The sequence below is a fragment of the Schistocerca nitens genome, chromosome 4 (genome assembly GCF_023898315.1).
Source record: "Schistocerca nitens isolate TAMUIC-IGC-003100 chromosome 4, iqSchNite1.1, whole genome shotgun sequence".
In the NCBI taxonomy this organism is placed as follows: domain Eukaryota; kingdom Metazoa; phylum Arthropoda; class Insecta; order Orthoptera; family Acrididae; genus Schistocerca; species Schistocerca nitens.
In genome coordinates, this window is record NC_064617.1 from 446,547,585 (window position 1) to 446,572,214 (window position 24,630).

The 24,630-nt window shown below is 41.2% G+C and overlaps 1 protein-coding gene across 4 annotated transcripts in view; it reads left to right on the forward strand.

Annotated features, from left to right (window-relative positions):
- LOC126253119 (ubiquitin carboxyl-terminal hydrolase 10-like) overlaps nucleotides 1-24,630 on the forward strand; it is a 132,524-nt gene that overhangs the window by 94,674 nt on the left and 13,220 nt on the right. For all 4 annotated transcript variants that reach the window (XM_049954242.1, XM_049954243.1, XM_049954244.1 and 1 more), the window contains one exon: nucleotides 6,456-6,515. In XM_049954242.1, the coding sequence (XP_049810199.1) occupies nucleotides 6,456-6,515 (60 nt within the window). The remainder of the gene's footprint in view (nucleotides 1-6,455; nucleotides 6,516-24,630) is intronic.

Sequence of the window (24,630 nt, forward strand, 5' to 3'; positions counted from 1 at the left end):
TGACGAATGCCGCTCTGCAATCGGGACCAGGCGTGCGGCCCTGCGGCGGTTCAAGTGTCGGCCGACTGCTGAGAATCTTGCAGCCTTTCGGGTGGCGAGGGCGAGATGTCGCCGCATTATTCGTGAGAGCAAGAAGAGGTCGTGGCAAAAGTTCCTGAACACCATTACTCGTTCCACCAAAAGTTCCATTGTGTGGGAGACCATTAGGAGAATTTCTGGCAGAGGAGGGAGGTGCCCCATAGCTGCTGTAATGAATAACGGCACTCTCCACACAGATCCGCGAGACATTGCCCAGACTATGGCAGCATATTTTGCGACAGTTACTGCCACAACCAGTCAGGATCCAGGTTTCCAGCGCCATAGAGCGGTTGCTGAGAGGTGTAGTCTGAACTTCCAGCCCACCTCTCATGAAGTTTACAACTGCCCTTTTTCTATGTGGGAACTGGATTCTGCATTGTCTGGAGCTCGTGACACTTCCCCTGGTCACGACAGGATCCATTACAGTATGCTATGGCACCTCACAATGCGCAACAAAGAAATCCTCCTCGCACTTTTTAATGCCATTTGGGCGTCGGGTCACTTTCCTGACGCGTGGCGTGAGGCAGTTTTAATCCCTTTTTTAAAACCTGGGAAAGACCGCACGAGCCCAAGTAGCTACCGTAGTATTGCCCTCACTAGTTGCATAGGGAAGACCTTGGAGCGGATGGTCAACCGCCGCCTTGTCTGGATGTTAGAATCCCGGCAACTCCTTAGTCGCTTTCAGTGTGGGTTCAGGAGGTTTCGTTCCACCTTCGATAACCTTGCCCTCCTGGAGGCGGCTATACAACAAGCTTTCCTACGCCATCATCACCTTATAGGTGTATTTTTCGACATCGAGAAGGCCTACGATACCACTTGGAGGCGTCTCATCCTGGAGCAGCTTCACGAATGGGGTTTTCGTGGTTGTCTTCCTCTTTTTATTCAGTCTTTCCTCTCGCCACGATATTTTAGATACCGAATTGGTGACGTCCTGTCTGATCGCTTTGAGCAGGAGAATGGTGTCCCTCAGGGTAGCGTTTTAAGTGTGACTCTCTTTGCCATCGCTATTAATAGCATTACGTCCATAGTGAAAAGTCCTGTCCAGTGTTCTTTGTTTGTGGATGATTTCTCTTTGTTCTGCTCTTCTTCAAGCCTTGCAACGACAACTCGTCAGTTGCAACTTACGATTAGGCTTTTGGATGACTGGGCGCTGAAGAGTGGATTTAAGTTTTCCACCGAGAAGTCTGTATGTGTTCTTTTTAACCGTTCTCGTTCGATTTTCACCTTTCCTGAGTTGCGCTTGAGGGACACTATTCTGTCTTTTAAAGACACGGTGAGATTTCTGGGGCTCATTTTTGACTCGAGGCTCACGTGGTTACCTCATCTTAAAGACCTGAAACGGCGGTCGCTTCAGGCTTTAAGTATTTTAAAATGTCTTAGCCACAGTACATGGGGAGCTGACAGGACTTGTCTGCTCCAGTTTTACAGGGCGTTTGTGCGATCTCGGCTCTATTATGGGAGCACGGTGTATGGGTCCGCGAGGCCTTCGTACTTAAAGATTTTGGACGTTGTGCACCATGAAGGGCTTCGGTTGGCCACTGGGGCATTCCGAACTAGCCCCATACCAAGCCTCTGTGCAGAGGCTGGTAAACCGCCACTTCATATGCGGCGACAGCTACTTACGGTCCGCCAGGCGTATAAAACTTTGTCCACACCATACACCCCTGCATACCATACCGTTGCTCAGCCTCCTCTGGCACGGTTATTTCATAACCGGCAACGTGCGACGCAGCCCTATGGGATTCGCGCACAGGATTGCCTCGCTGCAATGTCTATGGCTGGTCTTCGTGTTTTACGTCGCGGTTGGAGCAGATCTCCACCTTGGCTCCTCCGAAGACCCAAACTTATTTTAGATTTGACTCGTTTTAAGAAGGATGGCACGCCAGATTTTACATTCCAGTCACTGTTTTTTAACATTTTAGATGTGCATCACGGTTTCACTGTCGTTTATACTGATGGCTCCAAACAGGAGACTTCCCTTGGCTGTTCTGTGGTGTTCCCTGATCATGTTACCCGGATTCGCCTCCCTGCTGAATATACCGTTTTCGCAGCGGAGCTCCACGCGATCCTGACGGCACTGGAGCAGATGAATCGTGTTCGGGGCGATCGATTTCTTCTCTGCTCCGATTCTCTTAGTGCCTTACAATCGCTGCAGAACCTTTACCCGACTGAGGAGATGGTCCAGTTGATACATGACCAACTGTACTTGCTCCAACGGCGGGGTAAAGAGGTATCCTTCTGCTGGGTGCCTGGTCATGTCGGCATTTGGGGCAATGAACAGGCTGATCGGGCTGCCAAGGAGGCCTGCAGAGAGCAGGATGTGGTCCAGTGTCCTATCCCCTTGCAGTCAGTCATCACTGCACTCCACAGGAAGTGCATGGAGTTGTGGGAGGACGAATGGCTGGCGGTGACGGCCAATAAACTGCGGTCGGTAAAGTCAACCACTCGGCCGTGGCGTTCCTCCTGCCGGTTGCTCAGGCGGGAAGAGGTGGCCCTCACACGTCTTCGGATCGGGCACTGTCCTCTGACGCATATTTATTACGCTATTTATTACGGCGGGAGGCTCCTCCGTTTTGTGCTGCCTGTGGTGTGCACATCTCTGTCCGGCACATTCTAACGGACTGCATTTTATATCGTGATGCAAGGGCAGAAGCACAAGTTGATGGGGATCTGCCTTGTGTTTTAGCAAACGATGAGACGTGTGTGTCTAGGGTTTTTAAGTTTTGTGATGTGTCTGGACTCTGGCCTAAACTTTTAGGCTGGAGGTTTTAGTGTATTGCAGAGTGGCTGACTCCTCCCTTTTTTTCCTTGCGGTCAGCCAGCCACTTCCATCTGCTACATTGTTTTAGCTCCCTCTCTCAAATTCTTCCTGTGTTGTCCATGTTTTACTGCTGACGCCCTGCTTCATCCCACGCTTCGGTGTGGGTGAGCACATATTTTCCAATTATTGTTCCCCGTGTTTTATGTTCCGTTTCATGTAAATGTTCTGAACTTTTTTTCTTGACACCCGTCTCACTAGGATACTGAACGGGCGCTGAAGACCTTGCTGTCGTGCGCCCACAAAACCCCTCTACTACTCTACTCCTAATAATCGATCCTTGCTTTTTTTTGCAATTCCCATATGGATAGTAAGCCCAAACCATTTTCTAAGTTCAGGTCCTGTAACATCGACAGATTTTTGACATTTTTTAAATCCATTTTCCCTCTATTGCAATTTTGACTGTAGTACTTGTTGGTTTCGTTGCTAATATATTCAAACAGATTGTTCCCAATATATAATTCTACGATATCCTTAATGCTCTGTGTATCTTTGGGAAAAACGTTTGGGCCCGGGAATCCTTCAAATTTATTATTGGTCCTCAGTAAATCAAAGACTGACCACTGTGCACTGCCTTCTTTGATTCATCCGAATCAGTTGGCTACCATAGCGTTCACCGAATTCTTCCTGGATGTATTTCACTATCTATCTACGATTCTGCTTCACTTTCATTTTTTTGATATCCAATGTCTTCTTCCCAATCTGCCAAGTCATCCGGAACGTCAGACAAGACGTCCGCATATTCATCGTAAATAATCCAATTGTCACTTTCGTCCGCTGTGATAAAAGGGCACAAGTACTTATAAAAACAAAAAACTTGTTGACTTGTGTAATTTATGTTACCTAAACAAAACACCAGCAGAATGCAAAAGATAATAAAGTGCTGTCGCTGGGCACTGCATGATACTATGCTCACGACACCACTGTGGTGTTGCCGGTCACTGAGCAAGACTATGCATACGACAACACTGTTGTGTCGCCAGCCGTTGACCGCTATATTGCGCATGACACCACTGTGGTGTCGCTGGACGGCATAATGTTATAATTATGCGGAATAGAATGTCACATTGTATGAACATACACTATGTGATCAAAAGTATCCAAACACCTGGCTGAAAATGACTTAAAAGTTTGTGGCGTCCTCCATCGGTAATACCGGAATTCAATATGGTGTTGGCCCACCCTTAGCCTTGCGACAGCTGAAACTCTCTCAGGCATACATTCAGTCAGGTGCTGCAAGGTTTCTTGGGGAATGGCAGCCCATTCTTCACAGAGTGCTGCACTGGGGAGAGATATTGATGTCAGTCGGTGAGGCCTGGCACAAAGTTGGCATTTCAAAATATCCCAAAGGTGTTCTGTAGGATTCGGGTCAGAACTCTGTGCAGGCCAGTCCATTACAGGGCAGTTATTGTCGTGTAACAACTCCGCCACAGACCGTGCATTGTGAACAGGTGCTCAATCGTGTTGAAAGATGCAATTTCCATCCCCGAAATGCTCTCCAACCATGGGGAGCAAGAAGTTGCTTAAAACATCAATGTAGGCCTGTGCTATGCTAGCGCCCCACAAAACAACAAGGGGTGCAAGCCCTCTCCATGAAAAATATGACCACACCATAACATCACCGCCTCCGAATTTTACTATTGGCAGTACATGCGCCGGCAGATGACATTCACTGGTTGTTCACCATACCCATACCCTGCCATCGGATCGCCACATTGTGTACTGTTATTCGTCACTCCACACAATGTTTTTCCACTGTTCAATCGCCCACTGTTTATGCTCCTTACATCAAGCGAGGCGTCGTTTGGCATTTACTGGTGTGATGTCTGGCTTATGAGCAGCTGCTTGACCATGAAATCCAAGTTTTCTCACCTCCCGCCTAATTGTCATAGTACTTCTGTAGATCCTGATGCAGTTTGGAATACCAGTGTAATGGTCTGGATATATGTCTGCCTATTACACACTACGACCCTCTTCAATTGTTGGTGGTCTGTCAGTCAACCAGTCAACAGACGAGGTCGACGTGTACGCTTTTGTGCTGTATGTGTCCCTTGACGTTTCCTCTTCACTATCACATCAGAAAAAACGGACCTAGGGATGTTTAGGAGTGTGGAAATCTCGCATACAGACCTATGACACGACTGACACCCAATCATCTGACCACGTTCGAAGTTCATGAGTTCTGCGGAGTGCCCCATCCTGCTCTCTCACAATGTCTGACTACTGAGGTCGCTGATATGTAGTACCTGACAGGAGTGTCTGGATACTTTTGATCACATGGTGTATGTTTTGTAGTTTTAAAGATTAATCTTTTCATGCTGACCGCATGTGGAATCAGCTGGCGAATTCTTTTGAATATGTGGGCATTACATCTATGGGAGATTGAACTGCACGATTCATGTTGCTATTTAGGCAATGTAATGAAGTGAAGTGCAATGTGTTTCTGAAATTTGTTCAGGTATTTGTGTCCTGGTCATATAAATGGAACACAAAGGTTTAAATTACATACATACCAGATCTGGAATTGTTGCTTCCTGCTCGGTAATTGCTTTGTAAATATAAATATTTAGCTTTTCATGGTGAACCAATTCATTGTCGAATTCACTTGGATATGTTAGCATTACTCCAATTGATGCCTGAACTGCATGACACAGGTTGTATTCCAAGCAACATGATAAAATGCAAGAGATATCTCCCACTGTCTTCTGACTTACCACACATACACATAGACGTACCAAAATTATATGTGATAAATTCAAGTCATGGATATTAAAACTGCAACACCATGAAGGCAGCATGCAAGAAATGGCCAGTTGACATGTTTTTATTTGAGAATGATTAGCATTTCAGTGTAGCTTAATGGGATAGTTGGAGGAGTAAAGCCATCTAAGATCTATATATAACAAAAGCTCATGCAGTGTATTTCTCAGGCATCAGTTGCATTTGAACATTGTGTGATATTGCTATGCCACATGTAAGAATGAATAGAACCTACCAGTGTGTTGGAATTTGACAGCTGCCTGTTGAGACTCTGGTTTAGCATTCTGTGATACTGTTGCTTGAGCTACTTTTCTTACTTTTAATGCAAGTGGCTGTGCCTTATCTTCAAGGTCTCGATGACATTGTCTTTCAACAGTATATTGCACGTCTGTTGCCCTTGCTGTGATAGCCCATATTGATACAGTGACTGTTTGCAAATTCTCCAGATTTGGCCCCCAATTGATACATATCATGGGTTGCTGAGAGAGTGGCATGCTACTGCCCAAAGTTTTTATCATTTAATGAGATTATATTGTAAATATTAATTACAAATCTGTTCGAAGATATTTTGTAACATTATGTTCCTTCTTTTCTCTAACAGGAGGTAACATGATCTTTCTGTTTCTAATTTCTTGCCAGGTAAAGACTGTTGATGTTAGTGATGGGATTCATGTTTCCTTATACTCCACAAATTTTTATTTCTGTTTTCCTTACCTGTATCCTTTCTGCCCATCACTTAACTGTCCTTCCACATAGATTTCGAGAAAAATTGGTAAATTATCACTTACTTTTATTTCAGAGTTGATGTCCTCACACAAGAAGGGCAATGCAAAGCAGAAGCAGTATAAATTGTTTGCTGGTGAGTACCTCTTAATATATGACTTCTTACAAGGCCACAAAAAGAAAATATGGGGAATTCAGGTACTACTGCACTTTTGGGTTTTCTGGGTCTTTGGTTAAATAAAATTCTCATTTCTCTAGCTACATTAGCACAAAAAAGCTCTGAAATCTGTGTTGTATAAATGTTAGTATCAGATTATTTTGCCATGAGCTGGGATCAACTTCGAGTTGCAGAATTTTACAGGTCAGTTTAAGTTCAAAAGTTGTCGTAAATTCACAGCCTAATGACTCTGAGAAATAACAGATTTTGTTTCGTGCAAATAAGAGTTGAAAAGGATTAAAGAAAAAAGAATTTAATAGACCATCACTGCTGAATGTAGAAATATTTTTTGTTTTTGGTTCTTTTTTTGTTTTAGTCTGTCAAGTTAGTTGTAGGAGATTATTGGCAATATAAATAATGATGATAATTATTTCCAGAAGAATTGTTGAAGATGATTTATAATTAATGTCAGTGTTTCAAGGTATTTCAAACATACATAGCAGCAGAGTAAGAAAGGAAAACTTGAACTATTTGCAGTCAACAGTTAAGTATATTGATTTCAACAGCAGCCAGTAGTGAATAAACATATCTTAACAGAAATGCTCTGTTAGGCTTGAATAATTCATATTGACTTTTTAACCAGTGGACATCTGCTCTAACTACTATGAAACTGCACACACATTGATGAACAGAAGTAGTGCTAATATGTAAGTCAGTTTGCAAAATCAAGCTTATTGGCTAAATTGTGTTAACGGTGGTTCGTCGATTGTGTGCTAGGTGTGACACCCAGGTCAGATCTTATTTCACCTTTCAGTTCTCTGTGCCGAAAGTTTCTTTAGCATTGAATAACAGTGGTGAAAATTGAAACTTTTGCCTACACTGAAATTCATGACCAACAATCAGGAATACAGTGAAACTCCTTTTTTTATATTTTCTGCAGTTTAGACTTAAAAAACGCAAAACTGAGGAAAATGTTAAAACATCCAAAATACAAGCAAAAACATGTGTAATTGACAAATACGATTAACACTGTATAAGTGAAGGAAATCAAACGTACAATACGGTGTTTATACAATAATTTGTGCTAACGAATTTCATGAGTTCTTAAAAAAAACCATGTATGTGTAACAGCAAGTAAAAACACGTCAAAAAATGGAAATAGGTATCGGGGTACTAGGAAACATTTTCCAACATGCTACAACCACACATTATATGTCAAGACATGCATTTCTGAGAGATCTTTCCTTTGTGCATACCCAGAAAAAAGCAAAAATATATGAACATGATGAATTAAACTGAAAATTGTGAATTACTGTGAAATGCGGCTGATTCTTAATGTGTGGGGGTGTGTGTTCACCTTCTGTACCCAATAGCAGTGCAGCACTCTCTAGTGATGCAAGAGCAGTGACCTCTAGTGTATTGCTTTAAGCATTTCCTTGTTCATTGTGCTGAGTGGTCAAAGTGGTGCATTCTGCCGTTTTACCAATTTGCACTTTGAACTCACTTGTTTGTTGTAGTGTAAGCACAGAAGGTTTCGTAAAAGCAAGCATATACACCCAAGTTTTCCTTCCCATATGGTGTATGTACTTATATAAAATAAAGTGAAGCGCGTTGTGATTTCAGTGTTTCTCTGTCCCTGCAATCTCTCATGTTTATAACAATCTGTCTGCCATCAAAAAACATTAAGCACCATTTAGGACTGCGACAAAGATGAACAAGTCTTTGCACAACTATTCGCTGAATGTGTCCTTTTAATTGTGGTGGTGCACACAGCAAATGGAGTAGCCTACATTCCCTGCAGTCCATAGAGGCATAATACATTCCAGATTCTGTCCACAGGCTCCAAGCATAACTACTGTAAGGAAGGTTAATGTGTGGTAACGAAGGGCATATGAGATATAACTATATAAATGAAACCTAAGTGGAAGCTGTGCTCACTCCATTTGCTATACACTGATAACATTGGCTGTACAGTACTTTGGAACGAGCCGTGAAGTAAGCTTGCTGTTTATCACTATGTGCTAGAAGTCACTGCATTATTGTAATTTCACCATGTAGGCTATAAATGTTTGCTGTTTTTTGAGGTGAACCTCAAATGAAAGAACCCTCAAAACTCTTTTTTAAGGTATAATTTGTTACAATGACTCAGTTACATAGTAGGTCATTAGTGAAAGTGATAGTCCTTCGTCATGTACTCAACAGTATTACTAGTGGCAAGGCCCACCTTTTTTCCTAATAGGTCTATTATATACGTAAAATTTTGAAATTTAATAGAGGGAAACATTCCACGTGGGAAAAATATATCTAAAAACAAAGATGATGTGACTTACCGAACAAAAGTGCTGGTAGGTCGATAGACACACAAACTTACACACGAAATTCAAGCTTTCGCAACAAACAATTGCTTCATCAGGAAAGAGGGAAGGAGAGGGAAAGACGAAAGGATGTGGGTTTTAAGGGAGAGGGTAAGGAGTCATCCCAATACCGGGAGGGGAAAGACTTACCTTAGGGGGGGAAAAGGACAGGTATACACTCGCGCACGCACACACATATCCATCCGCACATACACAGACACAAGCAGACATCCGCACATACACAGACACAAGCAGACATTTCTGTGTGTGTGTGTGTGTGTGTGTGTGTGTGTGTGTGTGTGTGTGTGTGTGTGTGTGTGTGCAAATGTATACCTGTCCTTTTTCCTCCCTAAGGTAAGTCTTTCCCCTCCCGGTATTGGAATGACTCCTTACCCTCTCCCTTAAAACCCACATCCTTTCATCTTTCCCTCTCCTTCCCTCTTTCCTGATGAAGCAATCGTTTGTTGCGAAAGCTTGAATTTAGTGTGTATGTTTGTGTTTGTTTGTGTGTCTATCGACCTGCCAGCACTTTCGTTCGGTAAGTCACATCATCTTTGATTTTAGATAAATTTTGAAATTTGTTTGTTTATGGGTTTGCAATTTGGTTATGTCAGGCGGCTGGAGTGGCCGAGCGTTTCTAGGCGCTACAGTCTGGAGCCGCGCAACCACTGCGGTCGCAGGTTCGAATCCTGCCTGGGGCATGGATATGTGTGATGTCCTTAGGTTAGGTAGGTTTAATTAGTTCTAAGTTCTAGGGGACTGATGACCTCAGAAGTTATGTCCCATAGTGCTCAGAGCCATTTGAACCATTTGGTTATGTCAGTTGATGTTAAGAGTTTTTAAAATAGGTTCATTGTAGGAGGAGAATGAAATTCTCGCACCGACTTTGATTTATAGCTTCCGTGCCTGTCATACTTTATAATCCAATAACTTAGGAATTTCGAATGCTTCGTAGGCTAAGGTCTGTAAATTTATTACATGTGTTGGTGTAGTGTTGTGTGGTATGGTGTGGTGTGATGGCTGTGCTGGCTGTTGTGTGATGTAACAAGTCACCAGCCAACAAGAGCTTACTAACCGGAAATGACTGATGTTTCTTTGATCCTAACTCAGCATATTCTTAGATACTCTGTGTTGCTGAATACATTAAAGCAGAAATACATGCCAAAGGACAAGACTGCATTATAAATGGCATAAGAAAAGGTGGTGTCTTGGCCCTTTAGCCACTTATTGGCTCAGTCCGGAACACTTCGCATCGACTGTTGTGTTGCTGCCGCAACCTTGCCATAGTTGTATCATCATTGCATGGTGAAGCTAAACGTTGCAAGTTGTGTTGACCGTGCCGATTGTCGATTATGTCAGCATTTCCTGTCATATGTCTCCCCTCTCTGCAAAGGCCTAAAATATGCCCATGACTCCGCCACCGCCTGCGTGTGAACTGTCTGTCTTTTGTGCAACTTATAATTCGTACAGTCAATAGGAAGAAAACTGGATGAAGTCAAGCGAGATGTCGAATAAGAACATAATATCGAGGTAAACCTCACTAGGAAGAAACGTAAAATTGCGGACTTTTTAGCATTGACCTTAAGGGTGTTTCACAGGGGTTATGAATTCATGCTGTAGAATTGCGAAAAACTTAAAATTGAAGAACATATTATCAAAATTCTACCATATGTATTTTTGCAACATTCTCAGCAAACTGCTAAAAGTCTGATGTGTTGAGACATCACATGGGAAACTGTTTGTTTGAAGTCAAATCAGGCATGGATTATCAGCTGTTGAACAATGTATTCTCTGTAGGTTTTAGGAGATCATGCATTAGGCATAGAAATATGCCTTGGGCCAAGGTCTGATTCCCGCAGAACATAAACACCAAAGATGTATTCTCTATGATATTGGTTATAAAGGTAAGGCACAGTGTTATGAAACTGTGCCACTCAACTGTGCCACTCAACTGTATCACTTGCTTTTCGTTAGGGTTCTGGGCCACTGTGATGGACAGCAGACTGGGTTCAAGAACTTTTAGTGCTGATAATTGTATTGTTTCTTTCATTTATTGTTTAGAGGGTTTTTTGGCCTGTGGTGAAGTTTGTTGACAACGTTCGAGAAGTTTCTTCCACTTAAGTTCCTCCCTTCTTTACAACATGAAATCTTCAATAATAAATACTATACATCTACAATGTTTATTACATATCTACAGTCAGGTGCAATAATCATGCCGATAATAATTTATTAGTATTGCCAAGCATTTCTCATGCTAATTAGGATCAATAATGAACCACATTCAGTTGATCCAAGTTTAGCGTTGTATTACACGGCAAATTTGTGAACTTCATTTTTTTCAATTACAGTCAAAATTGATCACCCGTCAGTGATATTACACTATAGGCCCTTACAAGGGAACCTCCCCATCGCACCCCCCTCAGATTTAGTTATAAGTTGGCACAGTGGATAGGCCTTGAAAAACTGAACACTGATCGATCGAGAAAACGGGAAGAAGTTGTGTGGAACTATGAAAAAATAAGCAAAATATACAAACTGAGTAGTCCATGTGCAAGATATGCAATATCAAGGACAGTGCGAGCTCAGGAGCGCCGTGGTCCCGTGGTTAGCGTAAAGAGCTGTGGAATGAAAGGTCCTTGGTTCAAGTCTTCCCTCGAGTGAAAAATTTAGCTTTTTGTTTTCAGTATATGTGGCAAACTCTTATGTTTTCATCACTTTTTTGGGAGTGATTATCACATCCACAAGAAAACCTAATTCGGGCAAGGTAGAAGAATCATTTTACCCATTCGCCAAGTGTACTAGTTAGGTGGGTCGACAACATATTCCTGTCATGTGACACATATGTTGTCACCAGTGTCATATAGAATATATCAGACGTGTTTTCCTGTGGAGGAATCGGTTGACCTATGACCTTGCGATCAAATGTTTTCTGTTCCCATTGGAGAGGCACGTCCTTTCGTCAACTAATCGCACGGTTTTGCGGTGCGGTCGCAAAATACAGACACTAAACTTATTACAGTGAACAGAGACGTCAATGAACGAATGGACAGATCATAACTTTGCGAAAATAAAGAAAGTAAAATTTTCATTCGAGGGAAGATTTGAACCAAAGACATCTCGTTCCACAGCTGCTCATGCTAACCATGGGACCACGGCGCTCCTGAGCTCACACTCTCCTTAATATTGCCTATCTTAAGCATGAACTACTCAGTATGTATATTTTGTTTATTTTTTCATAGTTCCACAGAACTACTTCCTGTTTTCTCGATTGATCTGTGTTCAGTTTTTCAAGGCCTATCCACTGTGCCAACTTATAACTAAATCTGAGGGGGGTGCGATGGGGATGTTCCTTTGTTAGAAGTATGTGTCGTGTAGTTTAGGAGAGCATGGGAGGTACAGAACTGCCTGTGAAACACAGTGCTGTAGATTTAATTCTGTCAGATAATTTTAGCTTGTCACAAAAATTATCACAGCATCTACCTCTTGGCTGGGCTACAGGAACTACGAGAATCAGTTGTTGGCATAGGTAAAGTGAACATGCCTTACGCTTTCATAGTGGAACTTCATTTTGCTCTGGAATGTGTATATTGGTTCAGACATTCCTGGTAAGTTTAAACTGTGTTACATCAAGGCTCTTAATATATGTAATCATTTTTATGTGAACTATGAGATACCAAATTATTAATATTGAAAATAATTGTAAAATGTATTTATATTTGTGGGTGGGTGTATGTTCCATCAAAACTCGGGAGTGTCAGTTAGACTGTCAGCGAGAGCGCACCGCTAGTTCCTGCTACTACTAAGTCGAATACACAATTCGCTTGTTACATATTTTTACGAGCTTCAAACAGGAGGAGTGCAGTAATGGATAGGAACTGTGATCGTTGTGTACAGATGCGAGCTGAGCTGGCAACACTTTGCTTGCAGCTTCAGGCTGCTTTGGCTTCCGTCACACAGATTGAGGCTGCTGCCAAGGGGCGTCACTGGGGGGGGATCGGATGCGCGGATGCGAGGGACGTTGAGCACGTCCCACGTGTCCTCCGATTGGTCCACTGCTGTGACCTCCCTGGGTACTGCCTGCACTGAGGTTGACCCCTCACCTGTGATCGAGTGGGAGATCATTCCAAAGTCTGGCAGGCAGCAAAAAACTTTCCGTGGGGCTGATTCTAGGGCCTCCCCCGTTCGTTTGACGAACAGGTTTAGAGTGTTATCTGTGGCTGACGATGTCTCTGAGCCGGATGCAGTTGGCCACCCCATTCCAGAGGAAGCTTGTTGGCCAGCAAGGTCTGGGCATTCATAGAGGTTGGGTTTGCTGGTAGTTGGGAGCTCCAACATTAGGCGCGTAATGGGGCCCCTTAGGAACATGGCTGCCAAGGAGGGGAAGGAAGCCAGTGTGCACTCTGTGTGCATTCCAGGGGGAGTCATTCCAGATGTGGAAAGGGTGCTTCTGGATGGCATGAAGAGTACGGGTGCAGCCAACTGCAGATGGTGGCTCATGTCGGTACCAATGACGTGTGTCACTTTGGATCAGAGCAGATTCTGTCTGGTTTTGGGCGTCTAGCAGACACACACACACACACACACACACACACACACAAAGTGCACAATATTAAATGAGGTGATGCTGAGGGATTATGAGTTTTACTATTTGGGGAGCAAAATAACTGATGATTATTGAAGTAGAGAGGATATAAAATGTAGACTGACAATGGCAAGGAAAACATTTCTGAAGACGAGAACTTTGTTAACATCAAGTATAGATTTAAGTGTCAGGAAGTCGTTTCTGAAAGTATTTGTATGGAGTTAGCCATGTATGGAAGTGAAACATGGACGATAAATAGTTTAGAAAAGAAGAGAATATAAGCTTTCGAGATGTGGTGCTACAGAAGAATGCTGTGCGGATAGGTCACATATCTAATGAGAAGGTAATGAGTAGAATTGGGGAGAAAAGGAGTTTGTGGCATAACTTGACTAGAAGAAGGGATTGGTTGGTAGGACATGTTCTGAGGCGTCAAGGGATCACCAAGTTGGTATTGGAAGGCAACATGGAGGGTAAAAATCGTAGAGAAAGACCAAGAGATGAATACACTAAGCAGATTCAGAAGGATGTAGGTTGCAGTAGGTACTTAGAGATGAAGCAGCTTGCACAGGATAGAGTATCATGGAGAGCTGCATCAAACCAGTCTCTGGACTGAAGACCGCAACAACAACATCCAAAATGTTAGTCTTTTTTAACTTCTTTTTGACTTTTAGAAGCATGTGTTTTCTTCAGAAGAAATGTTGGAAAAGAGCCCCTTTTATTGACGTTGAAAGTTTATTTTGGTCTGTTTAAATTCTTTTAATTTATTGTTCTGCCAGTAACCAACAGTTAATACATTCAGACTACTTGCTTCCCCACGAACAACTTTGTAGACCATATTATACCGCTTTTTATATCTGTTGCTCCACCCAAATCCTTGATTGTGGGTATATTGGCCACATTCAACATAAGACAAGGCACATGCCATCCAGTTCTTTGGAATTTCTTTCAGGTCTGCATGTTTTCAAAAACTTGGCAATTTTTTGCATTTGGCACACTTTTATTTGCACTTTCAAAATTAAGTATTTGTTTTCAACAATAGTATTCATTGTGGCTACAAGTATTGCTAAAATCTGTGCTAGTGCAACACGTTTAGTGATGAACCTCAACTTTCTCGAATCTTTTCTTCCATTAAAAGAGCCTTCTGATCTCTCTCCATAATATTCTCAATCTTAAAACTGTGACAGAGAAGTCTATTATTCTATTTGATAAACAGCTAACGAAATAACATGTTGTTCGTAAGCATAAGAGCTACCAACTATGCTACACAAATTAAGACTGACTGTAGGGTGGTTGATAGGAGTAGCTGTGTCAGTTGAAATTGAATAGCTCGATTGATATTGAATGCTTTCTTTAGGCAGTCAACCCAGATAACCTTAGTTAGCAGATGGCACAGTTGATTGTTTCTGTGTAACGTAAATGAAACTACATTGAAGAGCCACAGAAACTGGTACACCTGTCTAATATGTTGTAGGGCTCCTGCGAGCATGCAGAAGCGCCACAACACGACATGGCGTGGACTCAACTAATGTCTAAAATAGTGCTGGAGGGAACTGACACCGCGAATCCTGCAGGGCTGTCCATAAATCCATGAGTATGAGGGGTTTGAGAGCTCTTTTGAACAGCACATTGCAAGGCATTCCAGATATGCTCAATAATGTTTGTGTCTGGGGAGTTTGGTGATCAATGGAAGTGTTTAAACTCAGAAGAGTATTCCTGGCACCACTCTGTAGCAATGTGGGGTGTCACATTGTCCTGCTGGAATTGCCCAAGTTGGTTGGAATGCACAATGGACATGCATGGATGCAAGTGGTCCGACAGGATGCTTACTTACGTGACACCTATCAGAGTCATATCTAGGTATAACAAAGGACCGATATCACTCCGACTACACATGCCCACACCATTACAAAGCCTCCACCAGCTGGAACATTCCCCTGCTGACATGCAGGGTCCGTGGATTCATTAGGTTGTCTCCATACCCGCCCATCCGCTCGATACATTTTGAAACAAGACACATCCAATCAGGCACCATGTTTCCATTCGTCAACAGTCAAATGCCAGTGTTGACGGGCCCAGGCTAGGAGTAAAGATTTGTGTTGTGCAGTCATCAAGGATACACAAGTGGGCCTTAAGAAGCATCAGAAACAAGTGAATGTCTGTCAGAAGTCATATGTCTTGACCTCTATTGAAGCATTTACTATTGTGAGGCACCAAGCGGAGTCTTCGTGGAGTCAGTGATTAAAGTCCACTGTAAACAATCACACAGTCAAATTTATCTGTGGTTGCTTTGAGTTGTCATAAGTTGATTACTGACAGTTGCAGTGGGCTAGGCACAGCAACTTCGTGTGTCTATCTCAGCCACCTGCGTAATGTGGTTTAGGAAATGTCCCTATGGCAACACCTCAGTTTTGTCACAGCTACGGTTTTGGCTGCAGCCATTGGTGATTCGCAGTTGACAGGTGGCAACAGCACAGGTAGCTGTCAAGAATCTTCTTATGCCATCTTGATTATAGTTTCTCAAATTATTTGCAGTTTGTGGCTTTGTTTTATATATTGGTCAGATATAGACCATGTTTGATGTGTGTGAGGGAAATTTTGATGGACGACTGTTTTCGCAAGCTGTTGCACATTGTTTGCAGGAAGTTTGCCTTGCATGTTTAATGATAAAAAGTTTTTATTAAAGATAAGCATTTCCACAATTGTGGAAACTATGATCAAAAGATTTTATGGATAAAAATAATAGAGAACTGGCAGTTACATAAATGGGAGAGGTATTGAATCTTTCCAAGACTCATGTTATGCAGGAAGATGTTAAGAAGAGAATAAATAGTCTGTGCACAACATACAAGTGGCAGTGCAAAATAAATAAATTAAAGTTCACAATTAAGTTAATGTTATCATCAGGTTTAAGTGTAATATTTATTTTATTATATTTCATGGGTATATGTACATCTCAATTTCAACTATTCCCCAGACCAACGGCTTCTTCTTCTTCTTCTTCTTCGTACACAGTGCTAATGTCAGTGGAAAAAATGGTTTGTCTGCATTGCTAACTGTGCCCATTAGTATCAAGATACTTCATGACGTGCACATAGCATGACAACTGCTTCAAAAATGATGTTAAATTGGACAAACTTTGTTGATATTTCTACACGCTTGTTCGCCAAATACATGGGTAGAATACAGATAATTTGATAAACAAGCATTATGCTACCAGAGGGGCCTTAATAGATACTGTTAGGTTGGAAGTGGTAGGCAACAATAGCACTAGTGATTTGAATTGTTCTGGTTTCTAATGACTAACACTGATACAGAGCTATAAAATTGGGAGCACAGGGTGTTGTGTTTGTAAACATAACTTGAAGCCAATCCTATGTCAGCATCATAATATGTGAAAGCCAAGTTGGTTCCCCTCCCCCCTTCCCCACGCATGTGGTTTCATTAAGTGTAAATTGCAGGAAAATTATAAAAGCCTGAACACAAAAGTGGGTGCTGATGAATGTTTCAAGCATTGGAAGTTTGGTGGGACGGATAGTAAAATGTTACACACAGCAGAGTTATACTAAATTACACAGAATGAAGTGTGCGTGCTTGAGAAAACAGTATTATTATGAGTCCAAACATGAATCCTTGGCTGTTAGTAATACATAGTAGTCTTGTAGACATTCTGACAGTAGTTCACTGTAAGAAATCTGTGCTATTGTCTTTGCTATTTGATGCAAATCAATCTTACTTGTGAAGATTGATTATAAAGGGTTGTATAAATGTGTTCCTGTGAATCTCTCTAATTATGCTCACAAGGAGATGGCACGAGCGTGGGGTCGGGGATTTGTCCGAAATTTTGTGTGGTGAAAGAGGACCCCTAACACCTCATGTGGTTAAAATATTAGGACGCACTACTTGGAAAATCCCGGGAAAAATCGATCCAAAGTTTCTTAGGTGCCTTATGAGTATAAAATGTTCGTCCATTGCCGAGCCGCCCTCTGGCCTAGGTGTTTAGGGCTCGGACTCTTACGCCAGAGGTCTCGGGTTCTATTCCTCTGGCACTTTTTTTTTTCTTCTGTTTCACTTTCTTTTGTTATTCCACCAATTATTTAGTAAGTTTCCTGAACCTACATTATCTTTAACAAATGGGGTACATTAGTGAATAAAAATTATTTTCTTTTTATCCAACAACACAATTCATGGCGGTGGGCATTCCATTTTTCATTGTAAAGTATATAAGGAGAATCGTTGGGTTTTTAATCAGAATAACAAATTCGATTGGGAAACATTCAATTTTTATACATATAATAATTATGAACAAGAACCGCAGTGGTATTATCGTAAAAACAAACAAAGCAATAATTTTTGCGACATCTTGCACAACATATAAAAGCGGATTTTTTACAATTACAGGGCGTTTGCAATAAATTTGTACAAAAATATGCCCCATTAACATTTACGAAAATGTTTTGAGTTTCTGATAATTTTGAGGCAAACCAGGCATATTGATGAATCATGTCTCGGAATATTGTTGACTATAACTGATGGTGAATTATAGAATGAATTTTTATACAGTCTTTCCGGGAATTAATTTCACGATTCTCCTGTAACAATGCGCTGCAATTTTGCAAGCATCAGAAGAAAAAAAAAAAAGTGCCAGAGGAGGAATCGAACCAGAGACCTCTGGCGTAAGGGTCCACTTAAGAAACTTTCGATCGATTTTTCTCGGGATTTTCAGAGTAGTGCGTCCTAATATTATAACCACGTGAGGTGTTAGGGGTCCTCTTTCACCATCCCAGACCCCACGGTCGTGCCGTCTTCTTGTCAGCCTGCAGTTTTTCTACAGTTCTAACAAATGCTCTCCATGTAGTTGATTGTGGTGTTATTGACTGTTTTCTGTGTAAGTGTCTCAACATATGCATTGTTCTTTCCCCAAATATTTTATTTTCTCTAACCTAGTACCCAGTACATAGGCTTCTTTGGATTGCCAAGAACTAGCAGTTCCCCTGTACTCTGTGATGATTGCTTTTTTAGTATTATTAGTTCAGGCTTCGCTGATTGACATGAACTGGCTGCTTGCATTGCCAGTGACAGTAATTATCTGTGTAGGGTGGTATGCCAATATTTATTTTTAAAAACACCTCTCGCTGTACATCTATTTAGAATGTTTATTTTCAAAATTCTAGTGTCTGTGCCTGAAAAATAGGTTGTCTGTTTGGAATGAAGTCAGTTTCTGTTGGTCCATCACATACCACAATAATTCAGTAATTTATACCAATTTGAATTTTCAGTCCATGTTCTTGTTACTTTATAACATTCCCTTTTGCATTATTTTTTGTCATCCGTGTAATAACAATATAATGAAAAGATAGGATGCTTCTCCTGTAAAGGTGACACTTCAAGTCGCAGACAGGCACAATGAAAAGACTGTTACATATGAGCTTCGGGCAAACTAAGTTGCATTCTGTCAGAAGTGGCCAGAGAGAGAGAGAGAGAGAGAGAGAGAGAGAGAGAGAGTGGTGTTTCTCAGTGTTTTTTTTTTTTCCCCCTGAAGAAGGCTTTGGCCAAAAAACAGTCTTCTTGTTGTCCCTGTCTGCAATTTTCGCCTTTACGGTGAGTGTGGTATCCTTTTCATAAAACTGTTCGTATTCCAACATGGACTTTCATCAGTGTAATAAATTCAAGATCTACCAGCTGACTTGACCTCGTGCTCTGTTATCAAAACGTAAACCTCCAAGCTGTTGTGTTATTGTGGAAAATAATTAGTTTTCTCATCATTTATTTTTCATCATAAGCATAAATGCTGAATACTGTGTGTCATGAAACATTTTCACAGATCTGTCCATGTCACTTCATCCTCCTTTTTTTTTTTTTGTCACTTGCCTGGTTGCTTGAAAACAAGTGAACCCATCACTTGAATCGATGCAGTAGCATTTGCAAGAAGTGCTCTGCACTGTTTTAAGCCCAGTACTATATGTTTCTGTGGTTTTCCTCCAGGCCTTTGGCAACACCAGGGCTCTTTTGCTGCCCTAGATCTGGCTTCCAGTTATGTTTGAAAGAACTGACACCTGGACCTCTTGCTTGTTTGTGTCATACTTGGAATGGTTGCTTTCTGTTGCTCATAATGAGTGCTAAGAGAGTTAAGGAACACCGACCACTGAAAACTATAACACTGTAAACATTTAGAACATAACACTGCATAGAATGAATGTGAGAGTCTCACTGACATGTAATAGACTGCTTGCTACATGGTATACTTTGACTCCTTACTACACATTTTCTGACGGGATGGATCAGTGTTGAACCAGAACAGTCACTAGTAGGTAACCTATAGGGCAATTGTTGCTTCCCAGTCTATGAAGCATACCCAGGCAAACAGGGCACAGTGTATATTTATCGCCAAAGTGTCTCTTGGAGTACTAATACCCAACCAATAAACAGAGCTTAGGTGGACAGCCCTCCTTAGAAAACACATCATAAGAATTATGGTTAAGAAAGCTTGTCACCATCCTGTAGTAGTTCAGAGAGAGGAGGGATACTTTGAAAAAAATCTCACTTTCCTACATATGTGAAGCTTGAGAAGCAATTATTGTATTTCTGAAGGAAGTCACATTACTTAAGTGCTACTTTGAACAAATGTCAAAGCTTTTAGTGTATTTAAAAAATGTGCAGCTATCCTATAGTAACAGAAGTGCATAATACCTTCAATTTCAGCAAGAGGCTGGTTAATTGCCATGGAATAACAGAAATTGACTCAGAAAGAATTTGAAGAAGAATGGTCAAATGTTGGTGTCCTGAAGGTCAAGAACATTAATATAGTAAATGAGTCACTTAAAAAAACTGTGGCATTTATTTTAACATTTAACTGCCTCATACTTCAAGAGTATATCAGAGCTGGGTTTATCTGCCTCTATTAGAACTTGTATACCATACCTTATGAGAGTGTTAAATCCCAAACATTTCGATATAACTCTTGGTGACTTCCTAAGACTCTTAAATAGCCTCTGTGCTAACGTAAAATTTACCATGGAGTAGTAAAGGACAGACAGCTACCATTTCTAGATGTGCTGGTGACAAGGAATGGTGAAAACTTGGGACACAGCATGTATCAACAACCGACACACACCGATACCTGCACAAACTGTCAAATCACCAACTGAACCAGAAAAGAGGCATGATCAATAACCTCCTAATACGAGCAAGACAAATATGTGAACCAGAGCACCTCATATGCGAGATGCAACAAATGGACAGTGTTTTGAGAAGCAATGGGTGCTCCTCCAGTTATATTTGAATTTTGCGGGAAATATGTGCTGTAAATTTCACAAGAAGTATATGCGAATATGAGATAAGATACTGCGTGAAGAGTTTGACAGAGCACTGAAAGACTTAAGTCGAAACAAGGCCCCGGGAGTAGACAACATTCCATTAGAACTACTGATGGCCTTGGGAGAGCCAGTCATGACAAAACTCTACCATCTGGTGAGCAAGATGTATGAGACAGGCGAAATACCCTCAGACTTCAAGAAGAATATAATAATTCCAATCCCAAAGAAAGCAGGTGTTGACAGATGTGAAAATTACCGAACTATCAGTTTAATAAGTCACAGCTGCAAAATACTAACACGAATTCTTTACAGACGAATGGAAAAGCTGGTAGAAGCCGACCTCGGGGAAGATCAGTTTGGATTCCGTAGAAATGTTGGAACACGTGAGACAATACTGACCTTACGACTTATCTTAGAAGAAAGATTAAGAAAAGGCAAACCTACGTTTCTAGCATTTGTAGACTTAGAGAAAGCTTTTGACAACGTTAACTGTAATACTCTCTTTCAAATTCTGAAGGTGGCAGGGGTAAAATACAAGGAGCGAAAGGCTATTTACAATTTCCACAGAAACCAGATGGCAGTGATACGGGTCGAGGGGTATGAAAGGGAAGCAGTGGTTGGGAAGGGAGTGAGACAGGGCTGTAGCCTATCCCAGATGTTATTCAATCTGTATATTGAGCAAGCAGTAAAGGAAACAAAAGAAAAATTCGGAGAAGGTATTAAAATCCATGGAGAAGAAATAAAAACTTTGAGGTTCACCAATGACATTGTAATTCTGTCAGAGACAGCAAAGGACTTGGAAGAGCAGTTGAACGGAATGGACAGTGTCTTGAAAGGAGGATATAAGATGAACATCAACGAAAGCAAAACGAGGATAATGGAATGTAGTCAAATTAAATCGGGTGATGCTGAGGGGACTAGATTAGGAAAAGAGACACTTGAAATAGTAAATGAATTTTGCTATTTGGGGAGCAAAATAACTGATGATGGTCAAAGTAGAGAGGATATAAAATGTAGGCTGGCAATTGCAAGGAAAGCATTTCTGAAGAAGAGAAATTTGTTAACATCGAGTATAGATTTAAGGGTCAGGAAGTCGTTTCTGAAAGTATTTGTATGGAGTGTAGCCATGTATGGAAGTGAAACATGGACGATAAATAGTTTGGACAAGAAGAGAATAGAAGCTTTTGAAATGTGGTGCTACAGAAGAATGCTTAAGATAAGGTGGGTAGATCACGTAACTAATGAGGAGGTATTGAATAGGATTGGGGAGAAGAGAAGTTTGTGGCACAACTTGACTAGAAGAAGGGATCAGTTGGTAGGACATGTTTTGAGGCATCAAGGGATCACAAATTTAGCATTGGAGGGCAGTGTGGAGGGTAAAAATCATAGAGGGAGACCAAGAGATCAATACACTAAGCAGATTCAGAAGGATGTAGGTTGCTGTAGGTACTGGGAAATGAAGAAGCTTGCACAGGATAGAGTAGCATGGAGAGCTGCATCAAACCAGTCTCAGGACTGAAGACCACAACAACATCATATGCGAATTTTGCCAAAAATGGGTGCTACATTTGTGAATCCCTTGCTGTTATGTATAGCTTGTTGAGACAGATATGTAGTTAAATGGAAGAAACCCTGCTTGGTATTTCTACTGTATATAGCTGCTTCTAGTTTTGATTGAGGAAGAATCGTTTTGTCTTACATAACCTGACATTACAGTAAGCTTTTTTAAACAGGTAGCACCTTGTAGGGATCTTCGTAGTCATTGAAAAGGTAACGACACAACTTGGAGGTACAACACAACATAACTGGAGTTTCCGTCAAAGATTGCAATATAATCGAAATCTCTCATGCAGAGTGGTCATTCCGTAACCTGTAGGTGTCATGCTCTCAGGCAATTTTATACAGATGAATGATGGCCCCAAGGGTAGCATTTTTTCATCCGCTTTACCATTGATGTAAACAGCACACTGTGAAGAGTCAAGTGAAGATTTATTTGTGTTGACAATTTTACGATTTATTGCAAATCCTTCTGTCGTGCAGGATGGTTGATACTATTGATGCTTCAGAAACTTAAGGATTGAGGACAAAAGACACATTTAAAATTTTTTGCAGATAAACACACTGTCATTATTTTAATCATAAGTCACATTTTTAATGACCCAGAACTGCTTTTTAATGTGCCTCATATTTGCTCAGTGTCTTGCATGACTACCACACTTGTGGGACATTATCAGCAAAAGGTTTTAGGCATTTTAAAGTGTCTTGGTGGAAAGGTCTCGTTACAGACAAATCCAGTCTGTAAAAATTATATGAAACATTCACAGATACTATAGACTATGATCATACTATTTGTGGCTAATCTCAAGATCTGTGCCAAAAACCGAGCGAGGTGGCGCAGTGGTTAGCACACTGGACGGGAGGACGACGGTTCAATCCCGTCTCCGGCCATCGTGATTTAGGTTTTCTGTGGTTTCCCTAAATCGCTTCAGGCAAATGCCGGGATGGTTCCTTTGAAAGGGCACGGCCGATTTCCTTCCACATCCTTCCCTCACCCAAGCTTGCGCTCTGTCTCTAATGACCTCGTTATCGATGGGACGTTAAACACTAATCTCCTCCCCCCCTTCTCCCTCCGTGCCAAAAGATGTGATATGAAGTACACTGTGTGATCATCAGACAGGCAACAGGGACTACACAGAGAAAAAGTTCTAATCCTAGCCTCTGTTGAAGCTAATGAGCCATCAGTTTCTATCCAATTAAGGCTCCTGACCATGCAGTATGCCTTCAGTGCTAAGACTTTCAATAATGTCCATCATCATTGCTAACACATTAGCAGAGTGATTACTCCTGAAATGTCCATAAACCACAAAGCTCTTGAGGATTAGAACAAAACAGCTATGAGTAGAGAACGAAGCATAGGAAATTTACTGTACCACTCTTTAGTCGCAGGCCACTCGTAGAAATAACACAGTATGAGCAGACACTAGCAACACCCACAACAATGAAGCGTAAGCTTGGATGTTAATTTTATCTCACCACTATGTATCACTACAATGGTGCAGTGTACTGAAGGATAGCCCCAGTTACTATTTTGGTGGTATAATGGGGCTAGTGGTAGCTATCGGAATTTATTAATATTGACCTTAATACCGCATCTGACTCATTGGGTATCACTAGCTTTGAAAGGTTAACTACCACCAAATCTAATCTCTGTTAAATGAAAAATACTATGCAAAAGAGTATGTGATGGATAGCAATCAGATATTCCACTTTATTACTTGCAGCGTAAAACTAAAATCTTCCAGTGTATGAATTGACAATATGATGACACTCTTTGCAGAGCAACGGTGTAACCAAAATATGCCACCACTGCAACATTAATAAATATTGGCTGTCTCACCCGAAGATTCCATTTAAATACTTTTCCCACCAAAGCTTCAAAGTACCAGGTAAACTCATCCAATCATTATGGTCATTAAGACTTTAATGTAAACTAAAGTATATGTTCAACTTCCAAAGATGTAATTTAATCTTTACATATGAGTCGTTGGTAGTCAACAATGTCTACATTTAACGTCTCGCTGCAGCAAGATCATTGGTTAAATCGACTTATAACACGTTAAAAGGGTAAACTATCTTTCCCTTTGCATAAACCACATTAATATCTTTCCTCTCATTGCAAATTAATAAATTTAAATTATTGTTTTAGTTTTTTGAGGATTAAGATCTCTGAACTTCATTTCGCCACAGTGCCAACCTTTTTCTTTACATATCTGTGATTTCTCTTTAATGCTTAACTATATGGGCAAATTAATCGTCTGCGTTAATATTGAACTTTATTTTCCTAT